This window comes from Oryzias melastigma, linkage group LG3 (assembly GCF_002922805.2).
Source record: "Oryzias melastigma strain HK-1 linkage group LG3, ASM292280v2, whole genome shotgun sequence".
NCBI lineage: Eukaryota > Metazoa > Chordata > Actinopteri > Beloniformes > Adrianichthyidae > Oryzias > Oryzias melastigma.
In genome coordinates this window covers 7,616,628-7,636,551 of record NC_050514.1, presented here as the reverse complement: position 1 = coordinate 7,636,551, position 19,924 = coordinate 7,616,628, and the positions used below count along the sequence as shown (strand labels likewise).

Sequence of the window (19,924 nt, the reverse complement as noted above, 5' to 3'; positions counted from 1 at the left end):
GCGTTATTACTGTGCATTATCAGTTTTTAATGCACACCCAGCAGCCAATCAGAATCGAGTATTCACCCAGACCATGGTATAATTATTTTTAACATGATAGTATAAAGCCTGTTGGTCTGTGAGTACTTATTGGCAACTTGCTAGTAACCTGTTCATTACCTAATGGTAACTTGTTAGTTACTGTTTAACGCCGTTATACTTAAACGGCGTTAGTCCCAACACTGCCTGCTAGTTACTTTTAATAACATGTTATTAAGCTGTTATTACATTTCTAGTAACCTGGTAGTTACTGGTAATAACTGGTTAGTAACCTGCTAGTAATCGTTTCTTACTGTTGGTAACCTGTTATTAACATGCTAGTAACTTGCTCGTAACCTGCTAGTTACTGTTAATAACCTGTTATTAACATGTTTGTAACTTTCTAGTAACCCGTTTCTTGCTGTTACATGTTATTAACATTCTAGTAATTTGCTAGTTTCCTTTAGTCACCTGTTTTAACATGTTAGGATCTTGCTAGTAACTTGCTAATACCTTGTTGATAATCTGTAAGTAACGTGTTAGTAAATTCTTTGTAACTTGCTGGTGACTTGTTAGTTACTTGCTTCTAACCTATCAATAACTTTGTAGTTATTTGTTTGTAATGTGATAGTGACTTACAGGTAACCTGTTAGTAACCTGCTTGTAACTTGCTAGTAACCTGTGAGCTGTTTGCAACCCAACATTGCACAGAATGTAACCCTGTGTCCCTTTCTTCTGAAGAGGGGGGGCTGTTGGCTCGCTGCAGAGGCCCATCGCTCAAGGACACACACCGTCCTCTTCAGAGGAGGAACCCTACGCCCTCACCGGGCCCCCGCTCCTCCCCGTCAGCCCCACAGACCCCAAACCCCCCAGCCGCTCAGATTCCCTCCGGTCCTCCCCAGAAGCGGCGAGTTCGGCCGGCAGCAGCTTCGTGGGTCTGCGCGTCGTCGCCAAGTGGTCCTCCAACGGCTACTTCTACTCGGGCCGCATCATGAAGGACGCTGGGGAGGGGCGGTTTCGCCTGCGCTTCGATGACGGTTATGAGTGCGAGGTGGCGGGGAGGGACATCCTTCTGTGTGACCCCATCCCGTTGGAGACGGAGGTCACGGCTCTGCTGGAAGACGAGTACTTCAGTGTAGGTGAGGAAGATGAGCAGCTCCTCAGTTCAGTCCCAGCTTTATGGATCAGTCTTCAAACCTGAAAATGTGTTTGTGAAGGAGTTGTGAAGGGCCACAGAGCTGAAGGCTCTGAGCTGTTCTACAGCGTGGAGCGGGACGGCCAGAGGCACTGGTACAACCGCACGGCGGTCATCCTGTCTCTGGACCAGGGGAACCGGCTGAGGGAGCAGCACAGCCTGGGGCCCTACGAACCCAGCACCCCCCTGACCAAAGCCTCCGACATCAGCCTGGGTAAGACGCCCCCCAGTGGTCTCTTCAGTCTTTGAGCTGATGTGTTTCCAACCAACAAACATCAGCTGGTGTGTTTGTGCTAACAGCAGCTTCACAGAGAACATGGGTTTGAAAACACGTCTGTGCATGTGTGCATGTGGGTGCGCATGTGTGTAAATGAAGCAGAAAGCTGGTCCTCACTTCTTGGGTGATTTTCCTGGTTCTCACTATGTAGTAAGTGTGAGAATGTATGTGTGTACGTGTGCTTGTGTAGGTGTGTGTGTGTGTGTGCAGATCTGCGGTTGCGCTCCTCCTGGTGTTCTCATCTTTTTTTCCTTTCAGATAACCTGGTGGAGGGGAAGAGGAGGCGCAGAGGAACCCCGGGAGGGGCGCACACCCCCAACCGAAGCTCCTCGAGCAGCCCTCGGACCCCCGGTCCCTCCGGCAAGAGGAAGCTGATGACTTCAGACGAGAACCGGACACCCTCAAAGAGGGGACGCAGAGGGGGGGGGTATCGAGCGGGTATGGTCAGCTGGCTGCCCAGACTCTGAGGGTCTCAAAATGGCGGGTGGGAGGAGGGGAGGGGGGTGTCTTTTACTTGTAGATATGCAGGTTTTATTGTTTTTTTTTTATCAGTTCTTTGTTGCTTTTATCGAACTCACTGAGAAACTCCAAATGTTTGACCTCCTGCCGGCCTGATCCGTCCTCTGCTGCTTACTGCCCAGGCTGCAGCAGCAATGATGGGGTGAGCGCTGCGGGGGCTGCAGGTGTGGGTCCACAGGTGGAGGGGGTGTGGCACAGGGCGGGGCTTTGGTGTCATTTTATCCTCATATCACATGTGGTTAAGAGTAGGAATGTAACGATTCAGTCAAGCCACGTTTTTATTCACAGTCCTAAAGTCACGGTTTCGATTTTTTTCTGTTTTTATTTATTTATTTTTTCTCAACACAATGAACTAAAGGTATTTTAAGGCTAAGTATGTTTTCTTTTTGCCCCTTACATCAAACTGTCTGTTTTCCTACTAACAGAAAGGATTCAATACTAATGTTGTGCTCCATGTGACGGACCGCTCCGTACCCCCCACCTGCTCACACAACCCCCCCAGCTGTTGAGCGTGCTCTCACATTCAGCACAAATGATCATTCAAACGCAGCTTGCAGAGGAAAAAATACAGAGTTAATAAAAAGAGCGCGGCTCCCGGAAAGAGTCAGAAGGGAAACGGTGGTGAAGCTGCATCGTCACCATGACTGTCGCTATGGGAGATTGGTCAAAGTTGGGATGAAAATGTAAAGTTGCAGAGTGAGGAACAAATATCGCTTTGCTTGAATTGGTGTTAATAGTCGCGATCGCAACATCTAAAGGGACTGCAGGAATTTCCTAGGTGGGGAGCGCAGCTGATGAGCGTGCATGCTCACAGACGCTCGCAGACTCACTCAGAGGCTTGTGCACACTCACAGGCACGTACACTCACTCAAAGACATTCGCATGCACACAGGCGTGTGCACATACACTGTCATCAGCTCTACATTTAGACACAGGCCGTGACAAACCGATTTGGTTATATTCTGCACTGATGAACATGTTGACGAATCGTTTTTTTTATCGATTTATGAAGAATCGTTACATCCTTAGTTACGAGGGTCCAGTCTAGGATCCAAACCGTGATCTAGAACAGTGTCCACAGTTTGTCTGACCTGGCCGCTCTCCGTCTCTGCAGCTCAGCGGCTCGCCGTCTGCAACACTTCAGGCAGCGGGACCGAACTCCCGGGTCAGCCCGGTGACCCGGCGGAGACGCACGGCCCCCTGCCCCAGAGCACCTCCCTCTTCATGGGCTTTGCTTTCATGCTGACGGCCTCATCCGAGACCGACCGGCTGACCAACTGGCTCTCCACCGAGGATGAGGACGGTGAGGCGGACTAGCTGGAAGGTCACTAGTTGTGACCTTTGGTTTAACCACATCCAGATGTAACTGTGAAGTAATCTGATTCCTTTGTTGCTGCGTTTGCAGATTACGTGCAGACGGGTCCGTATAACAAAGCCTACACGGAGTCCCAGCTGCAAGCGGGGGGGGGCTTCATTCTCCCTGACTTCAATGAGGAGCAGGTACGACTTTAGCAGAACCACCAGGAGCGTCACGTTTGCTTTGAGGAGAAGGAGACAAAACTATTCAGAAGTGAAGGTCTGTGTGTGTGTAAGGATGAGATGGTTTCACAGCTGCTGTTTTACTCCCACCAGTGCCAGGCGGCGTACCAGAGCCTGCTGATCGCAGACCAGCACTGCCGCACCAGGAAGTACCTGCTGTGCGTGTCCAGTGGCGTGCCGTGTGTCTCTCACATCTGGGTTCGGGACTGCTGCAGAGAAAACAAGCTGCTGAACTATAGGAACTACTTGCTGCCAGCGGGGGCGGGGCCTGACGGCGCCATCGTGGAGTGGTGAGCGGTGGAATCCTACCAACTTTTGAAAAGTTACTATGATGACATAACGAGAGAATTAAGTTACCTGATGAAGCTAAACTAGCAAGAGAAAACCTGATTCTATCTGCTACAGTGGAGAAGTGTTTGATCCCACACTGATGTTCCAGGTTTACCAACTTACAAAGAAACGGCCCGTCTGTCATCCTGATGGAAGGTTCTTTTGAACTGTGAGATTCTGTGACTTGCTCAGCAGAATCAGAACTCTGATGATAAGCAGGGGATCAAATACTTATTTCCATCAATGAAATGCAAATAAATGTGTATAAATTCTTTTTAAGTGGATTTTGTGATTTTCTATCTCACCGTTCAAATGAACCGACTACTTGAATGACAGACTGTACTTTTGTTGAAGTCAAAAAAACTCAAAGAGGGAGTGTCAATGAAGCTCTGTGGCTGTCCTGCCTTTGCAGACGTTTCAAATACCATAAGTGAGAAAACCCGACCAGAATCTAGTATGAATTTGCTTCTTCTCCCTCCGCTTTAACCCGTGTGCTCTCTTACGGGGTCCAGAGAATCTGGCTACAGAGAAAAAAATATGGCGCCCAAAAATAAATACCCAGAAGTACCCAGATGCAAAAAAAAAAACTTTTAAGCTTTTGACCTTTTTTTCTCTCTTTTATCAACCCTTTTTGACGTTTTTTTTTTCTCTTGACGCTCTCTGTCACAGAGAGAAAAACTGCATTTCGATCAGCTGATTCACGGAGAAAAAAAAACGTTCCAGTTCATTCACATTTAAAGGTGTAAAAGCTGATAGTTTTTAAAAAGGTTTTAAAATATATGTTTGAAAGGGTTTCCTAAAGTTTAGGAAATTTCCGCTTATGCAACCAGATGAAGTTACGATTTCTGCTACAGATCGATTCTGAAGCCCACCCTTATATTGATGTGGGACCCCTCCCATGACGATAGTGGACAGCACGCACTGCAGTGAAGATAAAAATCCTTGTAAAAACAAGTTTGTCTTGTGGGGTCCAGATGACCCGTTTAGTGTAAACATGCCCAAGACAGCACAAGGGTTTTAATTTATTCCTCACATCAGTTGCTTAAATAAACCAATTCCAACTTTTCCCATCAGGCATCCGCGCTGCAGCCCCTTCAAGGCTCTGCACGTCCTGCTGCTGTCTCAGCAGCCGCAGGAGCTGTGGGCCCAGCTGGCCACCATGGGCGGGGCCTCCTCGGTGCGGCAGCTGCAGGTGGATGACAGCTCAGGTACTGAACACCGCCTTCACAGTGGAGTCCAGGACTTCACCGGGCCAGACACTGACCTTTGGCCCCTCCCTCCAGACATTCCTGCCGGGAAGTTCGACGTCGCGGTGACGGATCACAGCTGTCCGCCGCAGCTGAGGACAAGAGTGACATCACAGGAAGTGCCCATAGTATCTCCTGAGTGGCTGATTCAGAGTCTAATCTGTGGCGAGCGGATGGATTTTCAGCGCGGCTGGGAGGGCTCCTCCTCCCCGTGCTCCTCCTCCTCCTAACCCGGACCTCCTGGTCCTGCTGCATGCTCTGCTGTACATTCCTGTCTGTTTTTATCATAATAAACGTGACTGCTTTCATTTTACCAAGCGTTTTTTTTATTTTTACAAACACGTTCACATTTACAGCACCCTCTTCTGCCTCCTGCTGGAGGCCAGGAGAAGTGCTGCTCCTCGTTGACCTTCAGCAAACACACACAGGAAACTGACCTAGAATGTGAGTCTTTATCTCCGCTCACCAGCAGAGTTTTAGGAAATGAAGACTTTCTTTCTGAAGTTCAGCCTCAGAGATTTCATGGTGAAAAGTTTTAAAGTAAAGAAGTTCTTGGAAGATTATCTCTGAGCGTGGAGGAGGAGTCACAGCTTCAGCTTCCACAGACATCTCAGACGCTGAAAGAAGCAGAGGAAGTGCAATGAGCTTCTAGCGTATCATCAGACAGATCTCACCCTTCTCTGGCTCCTACCTGCCCAGAGTGCCCCCTGCCTGGGTGTAGTACTTGTTGTAGTCGAGCCGCAGCAGCAGCCGGGCCAGGTCGGAGTTGATCTGATGGTTCTTCACACTGGAAAGGATCTTGAAGAGCAGGAACGACTGGCGCTTGAAGCCCTGAGGTTTCAAAGAGTTTGGATCAGAGGGCACGTCATCAGAGCGCACGACATCAGAGAGCGTAGCTCGCTGTACCTTGACCAGCAGGTCCAGCTGGGCGGCCCCTCGCTCGTCCAGTGGCGCCACGCTGGGACTGACCAGAGCACAGAAGCTCTGACACAGGTCCAGGATCTCGCTGAGGCAGTGGAAAACCTGATGGTGGAACAACAGGACCTGGTGTCAGAGAAGAGGTGGGGGGGCGCTTGGCTGTAGTGGGTCGGGCCGTACCGGTTTCAGCAGGATGAAGGACTGGGCCAGCAGGTTGCTGAGGAAGTGGTCGTGGGCCAGATGGATGCTCTCAAAGTCTCTGGTGGAGTTGATCTGCTGCAGCAGCTGAGAGAACTGAGACTCCAGGACGTCCACCTGGAGACAGGAGGACCAATCAGGGAGGGGCCAGAGCCTTTAAATGGACCCCTCCCCCCCTGCTGGCTGGCTCACCTGCAGGTAGTACTGCAGGTTGTCTATCAGGAAGGCCATGTGGTTGCGGAGTCGCCACTTAACGGCGTCCGTCTGGCTGGAAGTCAGGTGTTTCCTCTGCATCTGCAGAGCCCAGCAGTGCTGCAGCTGCGACTGCACGCGCCGCACGCTCAGCAGGTACCTGAACACCACATTGTACCTGAACGCAACAGAGGTCAGAAGTCAGCTCTGAGAAAAGTAGCTATAAAGACGCACCCGTCTGCACGCACTTCTCTAGAACAGCAGGGGTGAAGAGGATGTGCAGCGGCCACTGGACCTTGTAGGTGAGGCCGAGCGCGGCCCAGCCTGTGGGAGGGGCCTCACGGGGGGAGGTGTCCTGAGGGGGAGTGGCTCCATCTCTAGGGCCGGCCGTCTCTGAAAAAGCTACAAATTATTGCACTGAAACCTCTTTAGCATCATAAGTGTTTATGAAGCATCTGTTCCCCATCAGAGCACAGAAACATCAGCGTCACCGCCGCCCTAAGGGCTTCTGCGGGTTAACCGCAGGCCAGGAGTCATGCGACAGCTGCTCTCATGACTCCCGTCCTTCAGGCTTCCTCAGGACCGCTTATCCTGAAAGCATGCCGTGGTCCGTGCACAGACCTTTGCTGTCTTTGCCCTGGCAGTCCACAGTCAGGTGCAGCAGAGGCAGCAGATTGTCATCGTCCAACAGCACTTTATGGGCGGCCTGCTGGAAAGCAACGTTGACGTCTGCAACACCAAGAAAACAAGAACACACGCTCAACAAACACAAAACCAACACAGACGACGACTGTTTGTTCAAATCGGCTGTCAGGATTTTATCTGAGCTCAACTTTGTGCATTCAGGGGCTTCTCCTTAAAGACCCACTGATGAAAAAATAGTTTTTAACATGTTTATACTGTGTTTTTCTGATGATGGAGGGCTACATATACATATAAAATCATGCACTTGATCAATAAAAAAGAATTAATGCGTTAATATGTTCTGAAGGTCTGTGTGTACACATCTGCGGGCGTGCACACGTCTGCGGGCGTGACCGCGGTGACCACCCTTTGTTTCAGTGTTTCATTGGAAAGGTTCAGAACGTGACAGTCCACCTTTCACCACTTCTGATAAACTCCTCCATTCCCTTCTGACATGAATCCAGTGTGAATGGAATCAGGCTGACCTGAATGTGTTTATGCTGGTCCTGTTGCCCAGTGTCAGGATGGAGGCAGTTGTTTTGGCCCAACACGGTTAAATCAGGGATATGTGATCGGATCAATGAAGTTTCCCTCCAATCTAAATCTGCTAACACTGTTGACGTTTGTGGATGAACACCAGACAGGCTGCTCTTCTCAGACTCACCGTGCTCGGTGACAGCTGTTGGAGGAGTCTTCAGCATGTGCTGCGCCAGATCGATGAAGACCTGGTAGAGCTCTCCCCGACCCAACAGGTAGAAATCCTTGATGATCTGGAGACCACCGTGGGATTGAGGACATGAGTGATGAAGGAGCTGAGCGGTTCCTGCACAACATCTGAACGTCTGTTCTCTCCTGAACGTTCAGAAGGTGAGCAGGACCGCCTCTAACTGAGGAGGAGAACCAACCTTCAGCTGCTCCAGCAGATCGGCCTCCTCCACCATCAGCGTCCACAGGTGCTGCAGACAGGAGAAAGGCTTGGTTAGTGCAGGCGTCGCCCTGCAGGACGCTCCGCTGACAGAAGCGCACTCACCTCAGCCACTGTACTTCTGATGCGATCGATCAGGTCTTCAAAGTCCACCAGGCTGAAGAGTGGCTGCTGTTTGAGTCTGTGCAGCTCTGCGGCGAACGTGTCCTCCTGATGCTTCAGGATGGAGATGGAGCCTGAAACGACAAGCAGGGGGTCAGCTGCCAGCAGCCTCGCCCCTGGAGGTCTCCACGCAGGCCTGCATACCCGCTCTGGACGGGCCATGGGTGTGGTTCTCAAACATCTGAACGGACTCTCCCACAAAGAGGATCTTCTCGGCCACTCGGATGGGAATGTAGGAGGGCAGCATCTCTGTTCGCAGAGAAAACTGCTGCAGAGACGGAGCCAGCATGTTCTCCTCCTCCACCAGCCTCTGGGAGACAAACACCACCGAAAATGGGTCAGGACCAGTGCTGCCACAGCAGATTATTTCAATAGTTGACAATCGCTGATTATTTTTTCAGATTAGTCGACTAATCGTGTCAGCCCTAGTCAGCACCGCTGTCGAATCAAGCCGAGGGTCTGCCTGCAGCTCTCACCAGGTCCTGCAGCTCTCTCAACTGCTTCCCGCTCAAGCCCCCCAGGCCCAGGTCCTCTTCCTCCTCCTCCTGGCTGGAAGCAGGTCCTCCTGCACTGGGACCCTGCTTCACGAAGAACTCCTCACTCTGGTCCAGCAGCAGTCCGTGCAGCATCCAGGCCGCCAGCTGCTTGTACATGACACCGTGGCACACGGCCAGGATCCTGCGGGAGCATCAGGGGACGTTCAGCAAGAACGTCTCTCCTCAGACTGAGCAGGTTCCTGACAGAGAGGAAGCACTCACTTCTCCAGGGCGGTGCGCACCGGAGGAAGGCCCCCACAGCTGTGCTTGTAGACCGTCTCCAGGATCTGACAGCCGTGGATCTGCAGCAGCACACACACGGATACGAGTCGTCACGAAGACGCTTCATGAGAACAAACGGCAGGAAAACAGGGATGTAGCAACAGTTCAGAAGTGGAAAGTAAACACAACCAAAAAAGATTTGACATCTTACAGGAGCTCTAAAGATGTCTGAACTATCTGCAGCAAAAACAAGACGTCATTACAAACTATTTTACAAACATTCCAAACTATTTAGGATTTTAATTTATCTGCAGTTTCAGTCTCACCCATAACATCACGTGAAGTATTGAGCTGGATGGGAGGCTGGAAAATTTTGTGTTACGAAAGACGAGGCAGGTCAAAGAAAAAGAGTCTCTGCCATGCAAACAATCTGTGGCTCCATGCTAACAATCAAGTCAGAGGTGATCTGGTGCCGAGGGAGACAGGTCACTGTTTATGTTCTATGATTACTGTAACGCCGCTGTTCTCCTTCAGAATCTGCTGGAATTATCGTGTTAACGGTTGAAAAGTTACAGTGTGTTAGCGAGTTTGTGTTTAAGCGACACTGGTGACGCCTCAGGTATTAAAGGGTTAAAGTCTTAAATGTAGTAAAGGGGCTGAAATGTCTTCAGACATTCTTAGAAACTGTGTGGAGAAAAAGCTGTCTGACTCCGCCTCCTTCCAGGTCTTAATGAAGATCCTTACCTTCTGTGACCGGATGGTCTCCACCACCAGCATGACAGAGGGGAACAGCAGCTGAAACTACACAGACAAGAAGGTGTAGGTGGGTGGGTGGGGGGTGGTCTTCAGCAGAAGTGAAGCTTCTTCAGCTCAGAGAAGGTTTAGGCTCAGAATTACCTGATCCAGCTTGTAGTTGACATGTGAGATGGTCAGATGTGGATCTCCCAGGAACTGAAACCCAAACACAACTTGAATGAGTGTCCTGTCCTGTCCCACCCCCACCCCCTCCACCACCTCACCTCCTGCTCCAGCTCCAGCAGCGCCTGCCTGTAGGGCTGCAGCATGGAGTCCAGGCCGGTGCAGAAGGCCCGCAGGTAGATCCCATGCAGACCCACTTGGTTGGGCTGGTTTGTGTGATGCTCCTATAGAGCACGGGGAGAAGGTGTCAGAGAAGGGCTGCTGCAGAGCCTGACTTTGAATCACAGTTCTGGAACTAGAACTCAGAAAAACACATGGAAAACAAAACATTTGAATGTAAAAGTAAAAACGTGAAGCTGCAAACAAACGCAGAGCAGAGACTGAGAAACCAGTCTGCAAAACCACAATCTGAGACCAGATCCCAGTCTGTGAATTAATGGCAAAAGAACCTGGAGTTTGATCCTTACCTCCTCTCTTTCACAGTCTATAAGCCCCAGGAACAACCGGATAAAAAAAGAAAACATCTCTCTTAATTAGGATGTCTGTTTACTAACTAGAGCAGTGTGGTTTACACTGTTGTGGAAGGAAAAACGTCATTTTAAGATGGCAAGAAAACTTTGTTTTTGGAGTGTTTACTGACCAAACTAAACTTCGACTGGCGGACAATAACTCACCTGCTGTCTGACACTAACTCACCTGCTGGCGAGCACTAACTCACCTGCTGGTGGACACTAACTCACCTGCTGGCGGACACTAACTCACCTGCTGGTGAGCACTAACTCACCTGCTGGCTGACACTAACTCACCTGCTGGCTGACACTAACTCACCTGCTGGTGGACACTAACTCACCTGCTGGCGGACACTAACTCACCTGCTGGCGGAGACTAACTCACCTGCTGGCGGACACTAACTCACCTGCTGGCGGACACTAACTCACCTGCTGGTGGACATGGCCCGTGTGCTGCTCTATGAACTCTGTGAAGCGGATATAATCGGAGCCCAGTTTGCAGATCCGGTTCAGGACGCTGGCCTCGCTGGGGTGGAGAAAGGGCAGCTCCTGCGACACCTGCAGATCAGCATGAATGCTTCATTTAGACCTACAGCCTTTCAGATCCACACAGTCTTGGACTGCATAAGAAGACTTTCAATTAACGCACAAAAAAGTAGAAATTTAATTAAGATCATAACAGACTAGATCACAATGAGCAGCATTTTACAATGACTTTGGTTTGATTTGACATTATCTGAATAAACTGATGCGAGTAAGAATGAAGCTGTCAGCAGCTGTAATGAGATGGGCTCTGTGGGAGAGACTTGAATGTTGCACATGTATCCACTGTGGACAGGTGTCTGCAGAGCTTGGTGCAGCAGCTCCAGGATCACAGCGATGCCTGAAGGTAGCTAGATCGTGTGAAGACGGACCCGTAAGTTCCGTTTACCTGCAGACCCGTCCTCTTGTTCCAGGTAAAGATGGTGCCCGGGTACCCGCTCAGCGCCAACAAGAGCTCGTGAATCATTGTAGTCACCCTAAAAATCCCCACACACCGACACGGGGCGGGAGAGCTTTCATTCAGCAAAACAAACCGCCTTCCGCTTGGTGCCTACGTCATCGATGACAGCGCATGCGCGGTAGTGCACAGTTGTGTCGTAGTTTTGTGTTCTTGCATGGAAATAAAACGAACTAGAAAGTAATTCCGTGGTATATCATTCTGAAAGTATCGTCTGAAATGATGAATAAATGTAATCTGTATCAGACTAACAGGAAATGTAGTTTATTTTCAAAGGGAAATGTAGTTTCAGGAAATCCTGTCGCGCGTCTGACGTCATCAGCGGAACTACAGCAGCTAGCAGCGAGTTCAGAGTGTGGAGCGGTTTAGAGGCTCCAAACCTCGGTTTGACCCACATTCAACCTGAACTCAGTGGAGGGGGGTAGAACTGAGCCGGGCTGACACCAGTTTGGCGTGTTTTAAAGACGTGAATGTTTAACCCGCCTGACTAGAGATAGCGGCAGGAACAGTCCGGGTCCATGTAGGCCACCAGGAGCTCCCTGCCTCACCTGCATCAGGTTTGCTGGGGATCGTGGATGTGGACGCCGGCATGGCGGCGCAGACGGGCGGAGACGACGTGTTGGAGTACCTGCAGCAGAACCCGCAGCTGGCCGTGTGGCTGGACTCTCTGAGAGTCTTCTGCGAGAGCAGCAAGCAGTGGTCCGCCCGGAGGGAGTTCATCCTGCGGAACATGCCGGCGTTCCCCGCCGTGCAGCCCGGAACCTCCAGCCGCAGCCTAGACCGCCTACTGTCCCTGTCCATGGTCTGGGCCAACCACGTCTTCCTGGGCTGCAGGTGCGATTCCCAAACGAACATCAGATGTACGGTTTCCGGTTGCCGGGATCAGTGGGTGGTGACCATAGACTGTAAAATAATAATAGTTATTTTATATACAGTCTATGGTGGTGACCCGCCAGGGAGAAGCTGCGGGTCTGTAAAAGAGTGAACACCCTGGCGACCTGTAAAGGAAAAGTGCTCAGGTTATTATGGGTGCTCAGAGTTTAGTTTGAGCTGCAGGAGTCAGAAGGTTGTCATGGAAACAGAGATGGTGCTGCATCAGTTCACTGGAAACACTTGGGTCAAGGTTTGAGTACTTTAAAAAACAGTAGTGACAGTTCTCCTTTAAAATCTATCAGGTGTTTTGATACTATTTCTATTTCCTCATCTTTGTCTAAATCATCTGAAAGATCTGTGGACCGTGAAGCTGCCTTACATGCACACTGATGTTTTATTCCAGCTATCCTCCGAGTGTCATGGACATGATCAAGGAGATGGGGGAGGGCATAACCGTCCAGGACGCTCCCACCCACAAGACAGCGAAGGCTAAAGGAAAGCGGATCGCTGCCACAGGTAAACTTTTTGAACGCTTTTGAACGCTCACCCGTCTGCTTTCGGTCGCTCACCCGTCTGCTCTCGGTCGCTCACCCGTCTGCTCTCGAGCGCTCACCCGCCTGCTCTCGGTCGCTCACCCGCCTGCTCTCGAACGCTCACCCATCTGCCCTCGAGCGCTCACCCGTCTGCTCTCGAACGCTCACCCGCCTGCCCTCGAGCGCTCACCCGCCTGCCCTCGAGCGCTCACCCGCCTGCCCTCGAGCGCTCACCCGCCTGCCCTCGAGCGCTCACCCGCGTGCCCTCGAGCGCTCACCCGTCTGCTCTCGAGCGCTCACCTGTCTGCTCTCCAACCTGCTCTGCTCTGTGATGGTTTCAGAAGGGGATGGTGACAGCTGCGTGAAAAGGAACAAAGTTGGAGCCAATGATGTTGACACACGGTCTTCTGGGAGGACGACGATTCGGCCTTCCAGTCACAAGTCGGCGCCCCCCCCACAGGCCCCGGCAGAGCACCAGCCCTTCTTCAACCGCCTGTATAAGACCGTGGCGTGGAAGCTGGTGTCGGCAGGAGGCTTTGGCCCCAACCTGGACCATTTTGAAGTCCTGCGCAGCTGCGTGGAGTCATGCAAACAAACTCTGACATGCGTATTTGTGCCGCTGAAGGACATCACGGGCCTCCCCGCGGGTCGCACACAGAAGGAGGGGCATGTGTGCGAACTCCGCTGTCAGACGGTCTACATGGGCACCGGCTATGGCCGCGATGAGTCCGCCGCCAGGGCCATGGCCTCCAAAGAAGCCCTCAAAGTCTTTCAGGGGAGGAAAGTGACGGTGAAGATCTGCAGGCGGAGGTTCCGGGGGAGAGACGTGGACGACCTGATGCTGCTGGACGAGCAGCCAAGGAGTCAAGGCTTCCCCCCCGCCCTCAGCTACCCTTTCCAGGAGGAGGTGCTGGAGGGGGGCTCTCCACAGAGGAGCGCTGTGTGACTCCTGCCAGCCTCCAAATCATCATTCCATACCTCCTTTCATATTCCAGACACCACGCTGCCCCCCACCCCCACCCCTTTAGAAGCCCACAGCAAAAAGTTTTTAAGAGTTTGAGTCCAGGAGAAAGAAGGTGCTGCTTTTCTTATTATGAAGCTTTTATTTGCATCAACATGAACAGAGCAACTGCTGGGATGAAGATGCTCCTCCCCAGGCATACATGGCAACAACAACCTGCGTCTTTGTGGGATTTATTTTCACCCCTAGTTCTAATCGTGAGCGTTCTTTCCTGTAACAGGCAGTGAGTTTGTTTCTGCTGCATTTGGGAGCTAACATGAAGGCTGTGAAGGTGTCCTGTTCTCCCGGCTCCTCCTCACACATGTTTGTGATGTTCCCGTGTGCTTGTTCTTCAAACCTTCAGCTGGAACACATGTCTGTTCTGTTTCTCCTCTTGTTTTATAGAGCCTTTGAGGCCTGGAGCTGCAGCTCTCTGCTGTCGTGTTTGCAGATGTTAGTGAGCTCTTGTTGGCGATTTGTGTCACTTGGTGCTTTCTGATTGTGTGTTGCTATACTGTGAGTCATTTGCTCATTATTGCTGGTCAGTCTAGTCAAAGCAGCAGTGACATTCATGCCCCCCCCCCCAGCTGAGCCTGACTTAAATAAATGGCACACCTGCAGGCTTTTGAGCCGTCACACGGCGTTTCCTTCATCCGTCACGAAGCAGGAGACGGTGAGAGCTGGCCCTCACTTCCTGCCTACACACATTCATTTTCTGGATATCTGGGACACACACAGTCACAGACACACACAAGGCTGCAGTCTGTTTGTTAGATCGTTTCTGGAACACACCAGCAGGAGGCAGCATGCCTCGTTTATTCTACAGTTTCATCGGTGAGGAGTTTTATTGTTTGTGTTCTGGATGGTTTTGTCTCAAACATGAAGACCATAACAATTGCAACCAAGGTCAAAGTGTAACACGCTGAGATTAAAATCGGATGGATTTGTATTTAATTTAATCTGTTAACTCTGTCTGAGATACCCTTTGTTGGAATCTGATGCTTAATAAACAGAATTGATCACATTTAAAGGAGGAGCGTGTCTGTGCTTTGACTTCTGTCTTGTGGTAGTAATAGAATACAGTTTCTAGTCTCATGAATTGGTTTAAGACTAACACATGGGGGCATGAAGGTCAAGGCCAGGCTCCAGGACATTGGCCAAGAATGACTAGAGGCACTGGTTGTTCTGGAGCAGGGGTCACCAACCTTTGACAGTAAAAGAGCCATTTGGGCTCGATTTCCACTGATCAAAACCTAGAATGAGAGATATAGTTTTTCTTTAGCCTTTAGGAAATTTGGATTTGCATTTGTGACCTCCTTTTCTGATAATAAATATGAGTTGTGTCTATTTTATGGAAGAAACAAAAGCAAAAATATAAATAGAACCTAGCATCTCTCAAAATGTGATTTTTTTTTTTTCTTTACGTTTGACAGAAGCTCAAATAACTTATTTTCAAAATAAAAGATTATCTGTTCCAAACAGGATCATCTCAGTCCAGTTCTGAACAGCTAGTAACCAATGTTGTTCAGCATAAGATAACATGTGCTTTTAACTCATAAAAGATCAAACTTTTGACTAAAGTTTTGCTTTTTTATATAAAATCTGTGCATTCTGGAGGTAAAACCTAAACTTTTATTTATTTAGCCTATAAATTGAAAAAAAAAGCCTAAATTGACCAAACCAGCTAGCATGTAAAAATTAGCTAAACTCCAAAATAGCCTAAACAAATTCTAGTAAAATCCAAAAATAGTCCAAAAGGTTAGCAAAATGCCAATTTCTAAAATGTTGAAACCGTAACTTTTTAACGTAATTATGAATAATAAAAAGACAGCTTCTCTCTCCGCTCTGAAGTTCTCTGTCTGGGCCGTGTCCTTTCATTCTGTTGGAGGCGGTCCCTAGTTAAATTTAGATCTGTAGCTCTGAAGGGTAGGGAAAAAGACAGCTACAGACGGATTTTACTATCACTAATGCCACAGTTCAATACAGTAAGATCAGTGCCGTATTCTTTAGTCTTGACTCGTGTAGGTAAGACACACTGTACACAGAGACCTTTATGTGGAAAACACAATACAACTACCTCTCTATCCTAAAAGCTGTGAAGTGAAACAAACACATGTTAAAGACATCCACTGAGTTGTTCACAGTATCATGACTAGAGTAAATACTGTTTCTTCTGTTGTGGTTATTTTTGAAAATCCTCTGTGCAGCTGAGTGTGATGCTGACACATCATTGATGGGAGGTCTGGGGGTGTGGTTCTGACAGGCACGGCTTATCTTCCCTCCTCCACTGGGGTTTGTGATTGATCCTCAGAATCACCTCTGATTCCAGCACAGATCACACATGTCGACAACCACAGACATCATTACACTCCTGACCTGCAGCATCGCCTCCCAGGCCAACTGTTTGTTTCTGGAGACAGTTTGACAAGGGGACGTTGATAGCGGGAGGAAGACGGCACAGGTGATGGATGACCGCACCAATAGAGACAAATGATCAGGTCTGAGACAGAGCCATGTGGGGGTTCAAGAGCTCCTTGTGTTGGCTCAAAGAGCTGTGGGGGTGTCAGGTGGATGTTGGCGTGCAGCTGGCTCTGTGAAGTCCACTCTTTATGCCCTTATGCTACTAATCTAACTTCACACAATTCATTTATGGGAAAAAAATGTGTCAAACTTGTATTAAATAAAACAAAAAACTGTAAGTGTAAGAGGTAATTCGTCAGGTCAATATTTATGAAATATAGGGAAAGATTTACAAACTTTTTGTAAATTTCCGGTTCTGGTTCATGAGCAAGCAGACGCGTCTTTTACTCTCCTCAACTCTTCATATACACACATACTTTAATCACGAAGCTACGGCATATCAAAATGAGGAGCAAATGATGTGGGAGGAGAACTATCCTTCCGTGATAGAAGAATGGTTACAACTCACAGATCTGAGCACTCAACTGGAGAAAGAAATCTTTGATCAGAGAAGGCAGCAAGAAGAAATGCAGCCGGTGATTCTTCGGCATGAGGAGGTAAAGAGACAACTGGAATCGCTTCGAGAACAAATAAACGTTTCCAGAGCAGAAACAAACACAATGGTAGATAAACGGCAACACCTTAAAGCGCTGAAGTCTGAATGTGTGCTGCCATCACAGGACCATCAGGGCAGTGAATGCATATCACCACACCATATTTATCCTCCTATTGTTGTTTAAGTTTATTAATATATCCATTTTTTGAGTTGCTGGCCCAGAAGACCACAGTGCTTGCCGCTGATGCTGCCATCTGCTGGATAAATGAAGTCAGGCCTGACAAACCCAACATGAGCACTTGGCAGCAATCAACCACAACAGCAAGCAGCTGACTGGACTTTACCATGACAAGAGTGGGGGGGTATTAATTTGGTTGTATAGATTATTATCATTCACTTTAAATTCTAGTTATTGTCATTAATTTCTTAAAGGCAACTTTATGTTGGATTTAGTTAACATTTTACAGATTGATTTGATGTGCTGGGATATTGTTTGTAGTTAGAGTTTATCATTTTCAGCTCCCCTTGTGAGTCCTCAGTGGATTGATCACCCACTATATATGTTTCCCTCGTGTGTCTGTCAGGTTTGGTCAGTTTCAGTCAGTTCTGTTCATGTTACTTTGCAAATTATGTTGCCTTTTGTCTGAGTTCCCTTATTGTTTAGTTGACCTCTTTTAAGGGCCCAGTGTGTTATTTAAATCATTCTTTGAAAAGAAAAGAAAATTTTCAACTTTTTTGATACATTTTGCATTCTGTCCTGCTTTTTGGCTGCTTGGTCCACCACAATTTGGTGTCAGAAGCGGGATCAGCAGTTTCATTTCATTCATTCATTCATCTTCTTGGCTGCTTCTTCCCTTTCGGGGTTGTGGGGGCGCCCGAGCCTAACCCGGCTACTGAACGGCGAAGGCGGGGTTCACCCTGGACAGGTCGCCAGTCTGTCGCAGGGCCAATCAGCAGTTTAAGGACAGTTATTTTTTTTCCTGCCACGCCCTCCAAGCTTTTTTTGTGTGTGTCATGCATCGTGGAGGGAGGATGACAAAAACCCGGACTGAAAATAAGGAGCCCACAACTCCCATGGACAATGAAGAGGAAGAGGAGGCTGCAGCTTCAGTAGCTAATGCAGGTAGTGAGGGTGAAGAACCAACATTGCAACATCAGACTGGTATTCTCTAGGCCTTCATGGGACAGCAGGAAGCTTGAGTGATGAGACTTCAGGAGGAGGCCAAGCATCAGGAACGCAGACTGAAGGGCCTGCAGCATCAGTTCCAGCTTCTGCAGATGGAAGTGCAGGCCCGGACTTCACCTGACTACACCGTACCAGCCCCTGATCCACTGGAGGAGTCTGGCTCAGATGATCGGCTGCCACAGGTCGTACATCAGCCAGCAGGGGTACCGTCTGTAGCTGCTCAGCCTCGCTTCTCAATGGATCCAAGGTTGGAGAAATTAACAGAACATGATGATGTTGAACATTTTCTCATAACTTTTGAGTGGATAGCAACCGCATGCAAGTGGGCAGAGTCTGACTGGGTGTTTCGTCTCATCCCACTACTCACTGGTAAGGTTAGAAGTGCCTATGTTAATATGGATATTGACGATTCTCTAGATTATGTAAAGGTAAAAACTGCCATATTGCATAAATATAATATCAACCCAAGGTCTTACAGGCAGAGATTTCATTCCCTGGATGTTGGACCTGATGAAAGTCCCAAGGAGCTGTACGCCAGGCTCAAAGAACTCTATGATAAGTGGATTCAACCTAGAGGTAAAACAGTAAAAGAAATTGGTGAGATAATCATCATGGAACAATACTTACGAATGATGTCTCCTGAGCTCCAGGTCTGGATAAAAGAGCATGGACCTAAATCTGCAGCAGAAGCTGCTACACTGGCGGAGGTGTTTGTGGCTGCTCGCAAAAGAAATACACCATGGAGCAACCTACAATGGAAGAGTTCCAAAGATGCATGGAAGTCCAGTAGCCCCACAACATCAACACAGGTCTGGCCCAGGAGTAAGTAGAACTCCCGTGCGGGAAGAACAACCAACTAAACAAACAAAACCTTCCACCAAGACACCAATCTGCTATTTATGTGGCCAGGAAGGGCATATTAAACCATTTTTTCCAAAGAATCCAGCCAAGCTGACTCAGATGTGTTTTGTTCCATATCAGAACCATTCCTCGAAAAATGATGATCACCAGTCTGTTAAAATGACTATGGTTAAGGTTAACGGAAAAAGGGTTAAAGCACTTATCGATACAGGCAGCACACAAACTTTAATCCACAGAAAATCTGTACCAGCCAATCAAATTTCCACTCAAGAGACTATTGCAATCTGCTGTATACATGGTGATGAAAGACCATATCCAACTGCTGACCTCTATTTGGAATAGGGATGTGAATCTTACAACAACTCACGATTCGATTCGATTCCGATTCTTGGGGTGCCGATTCGATTCTGAATCGATTCTCGATTCAGAAATGTAAAACACAAAGGCATTCTTTGATACTGAAATTGCATTTATTTATGATACTGTGCAAACGTCTTATTTCAACAGTTCAACGGCAGTGAAAGACTTTTCAAACTTATGTAATTACAAAAAATTCAGTCAGGAAAATTTTGGTCTGAAGAAAAAAAATAACCCAGCTTAAAAACTAAGTATTTGAGAGCATCTCAAATGACAGAATAGGAAAATAAAAAACACAGTTATCATCTTATTAAGAAAACAAATATAAGTTCAAATAAATATATAAAGGTAGTGCACATTCAAATTTTGAGACTACTAAAATAAACAGCACTCACTTTGGTAACTTAAAAAAACCCCTGAGTGCATCTCAAATCTGTAAATAAATAAACATTGCAGTACTCATTTAACAGTGTATTCAAAACTTAAACAACCTGTTCTTCTAAAACTTCTGAAAAAAATAGTTCAGCACTTACTCATCATTAATGACAAAAAAGAAATGACCAGACAGGGTAATGTAAACTGAGACTAGAACATTAAACATTTGTCCCTTAACTTATGCATAAAAACATCAACATTTTAAAGAGATTTCTTGATGCAGTAACTTGAATCAAAACATTTTACATAAACACAAATAACAGTCTTATTTAGA

General features: G+C 48.2%; 3 protein-coding genes across 8 annotated transcripts in view; 2 read left to right on the top strand and 1 right to left on the bottom strand.

The window, feature by feature from the left end:
• The window catches only part of tp53bp1 (tumor protein p53 binding protein, 1), a 32,397-nt gene extending 26,959 nt beyond the window's left edge, over window positions 1–5,438 (top strand). For all 5 annotated transcript variants that reach the window (XM_036217169.1, XM_024296309.2, XM_024296311.2 and 2 more), the window contains 8 exons: window positions 760–1,157; window positions 1,236–1,427; window positions 1,749–1,928; window positions 3,124–3,312; window positions 3,415–3,509; window positions 3,642–3,838; window positions 4,953–5,086; window positions 5,162–5,438. In XM_036217169.1, the coding sequence (XP_036073062.1) occupies window positions 760–1,157; window positions 1,236–1,427; window positions 1,749–1,928; window positions 3,124–3,312; window positions 3,415–3,509; window positions 3,642–3,838; window positions 4,953–5,086; window positions 5,162–5,355 (1,579 nt within the window). In that variant the 3' untranslated portion in view covers window positions 5,356–5,438. The remainder of the gene's footprint in view (window positions 1–759; window positions 1,158–1,235; window positions 1,428–1,748; window positions 1,929–3,123; window positions 3,313–3,414; window positions 3,510–3,641; window positions 3,839–4,952; window positions 5,087–5,161) is intronic.
• On the bottom strand, window positions 5,429–11,530 carry tubgcp4 (tubulin, gamma complex associated protein 4). 2 transcript variants are annotated; one of them, XM_024296313.1, is made up of 18 exons: window positions 11,321–11,530; window positions 10,819–10,947; window positions 9,982–10,104; window positions 9,860–9,913; window positions 9,707–9,763; window positions 8,963–9,042; window positions 8,681–8,882; window positions 8,349–8,514; window positions 8,148–8,278; window positions 8,023–8,073; window positions 7,782–7,887; window positions 7,055–7,162; window positions 6,682–6,835; window positions 6,434–6,611; window positions 6,224–6,358; window positions 6,032–6,148; window positions 5,817–5,956; window positions 5,429–5,742 (listed from the first exon to the last, which is right to left on the bottom strand). In XM_024296313.1, the coding sequence occupies exons 1-18, from the start codon at window positions 11,396–11,398 to the stop codon at window positions 5,736–5,738; spliced, it is 2,016 nt and encodes a 671-aa protein (XP_024152081.1). In that variant the 5' UTR covers window positions 11,399–11,530; the 3' UTR covers window positions 5,429–5,735. The 2 variants fall into 2 exon arrangements, with proteins under 2 accessions (XP_024152081.1, XP_024152082.1); XM_024296314.1 differs by having other exon boundaries at window positions 6,682–6,826.
• Window positions 11,531–11,736: 206 nt separating this feature from the next.
• On the top strand, window positions 11,737–14,828 carry cdkn2aip (CDKN2A interacting protein). Its single transcript, XM_024296315.2, has 3 exons — window positions 11,737–12,223; window positions 12,666–12,778; window positions 13,137–14,828. Exons 1-3 carry the CDS (start codon window positions 11,979–11,981, stop codon window positions 13,739–13,741), a joined length of 963 nt encoding a protein of 320 aa, XP_024152083.1. The 5' UTR covers window positions 11,737–11,978; the 3' UTR covers window positions 13,742–14,828.
• Window positions 14,829–19,924: the final 5,096 nt, after the last annotated feature.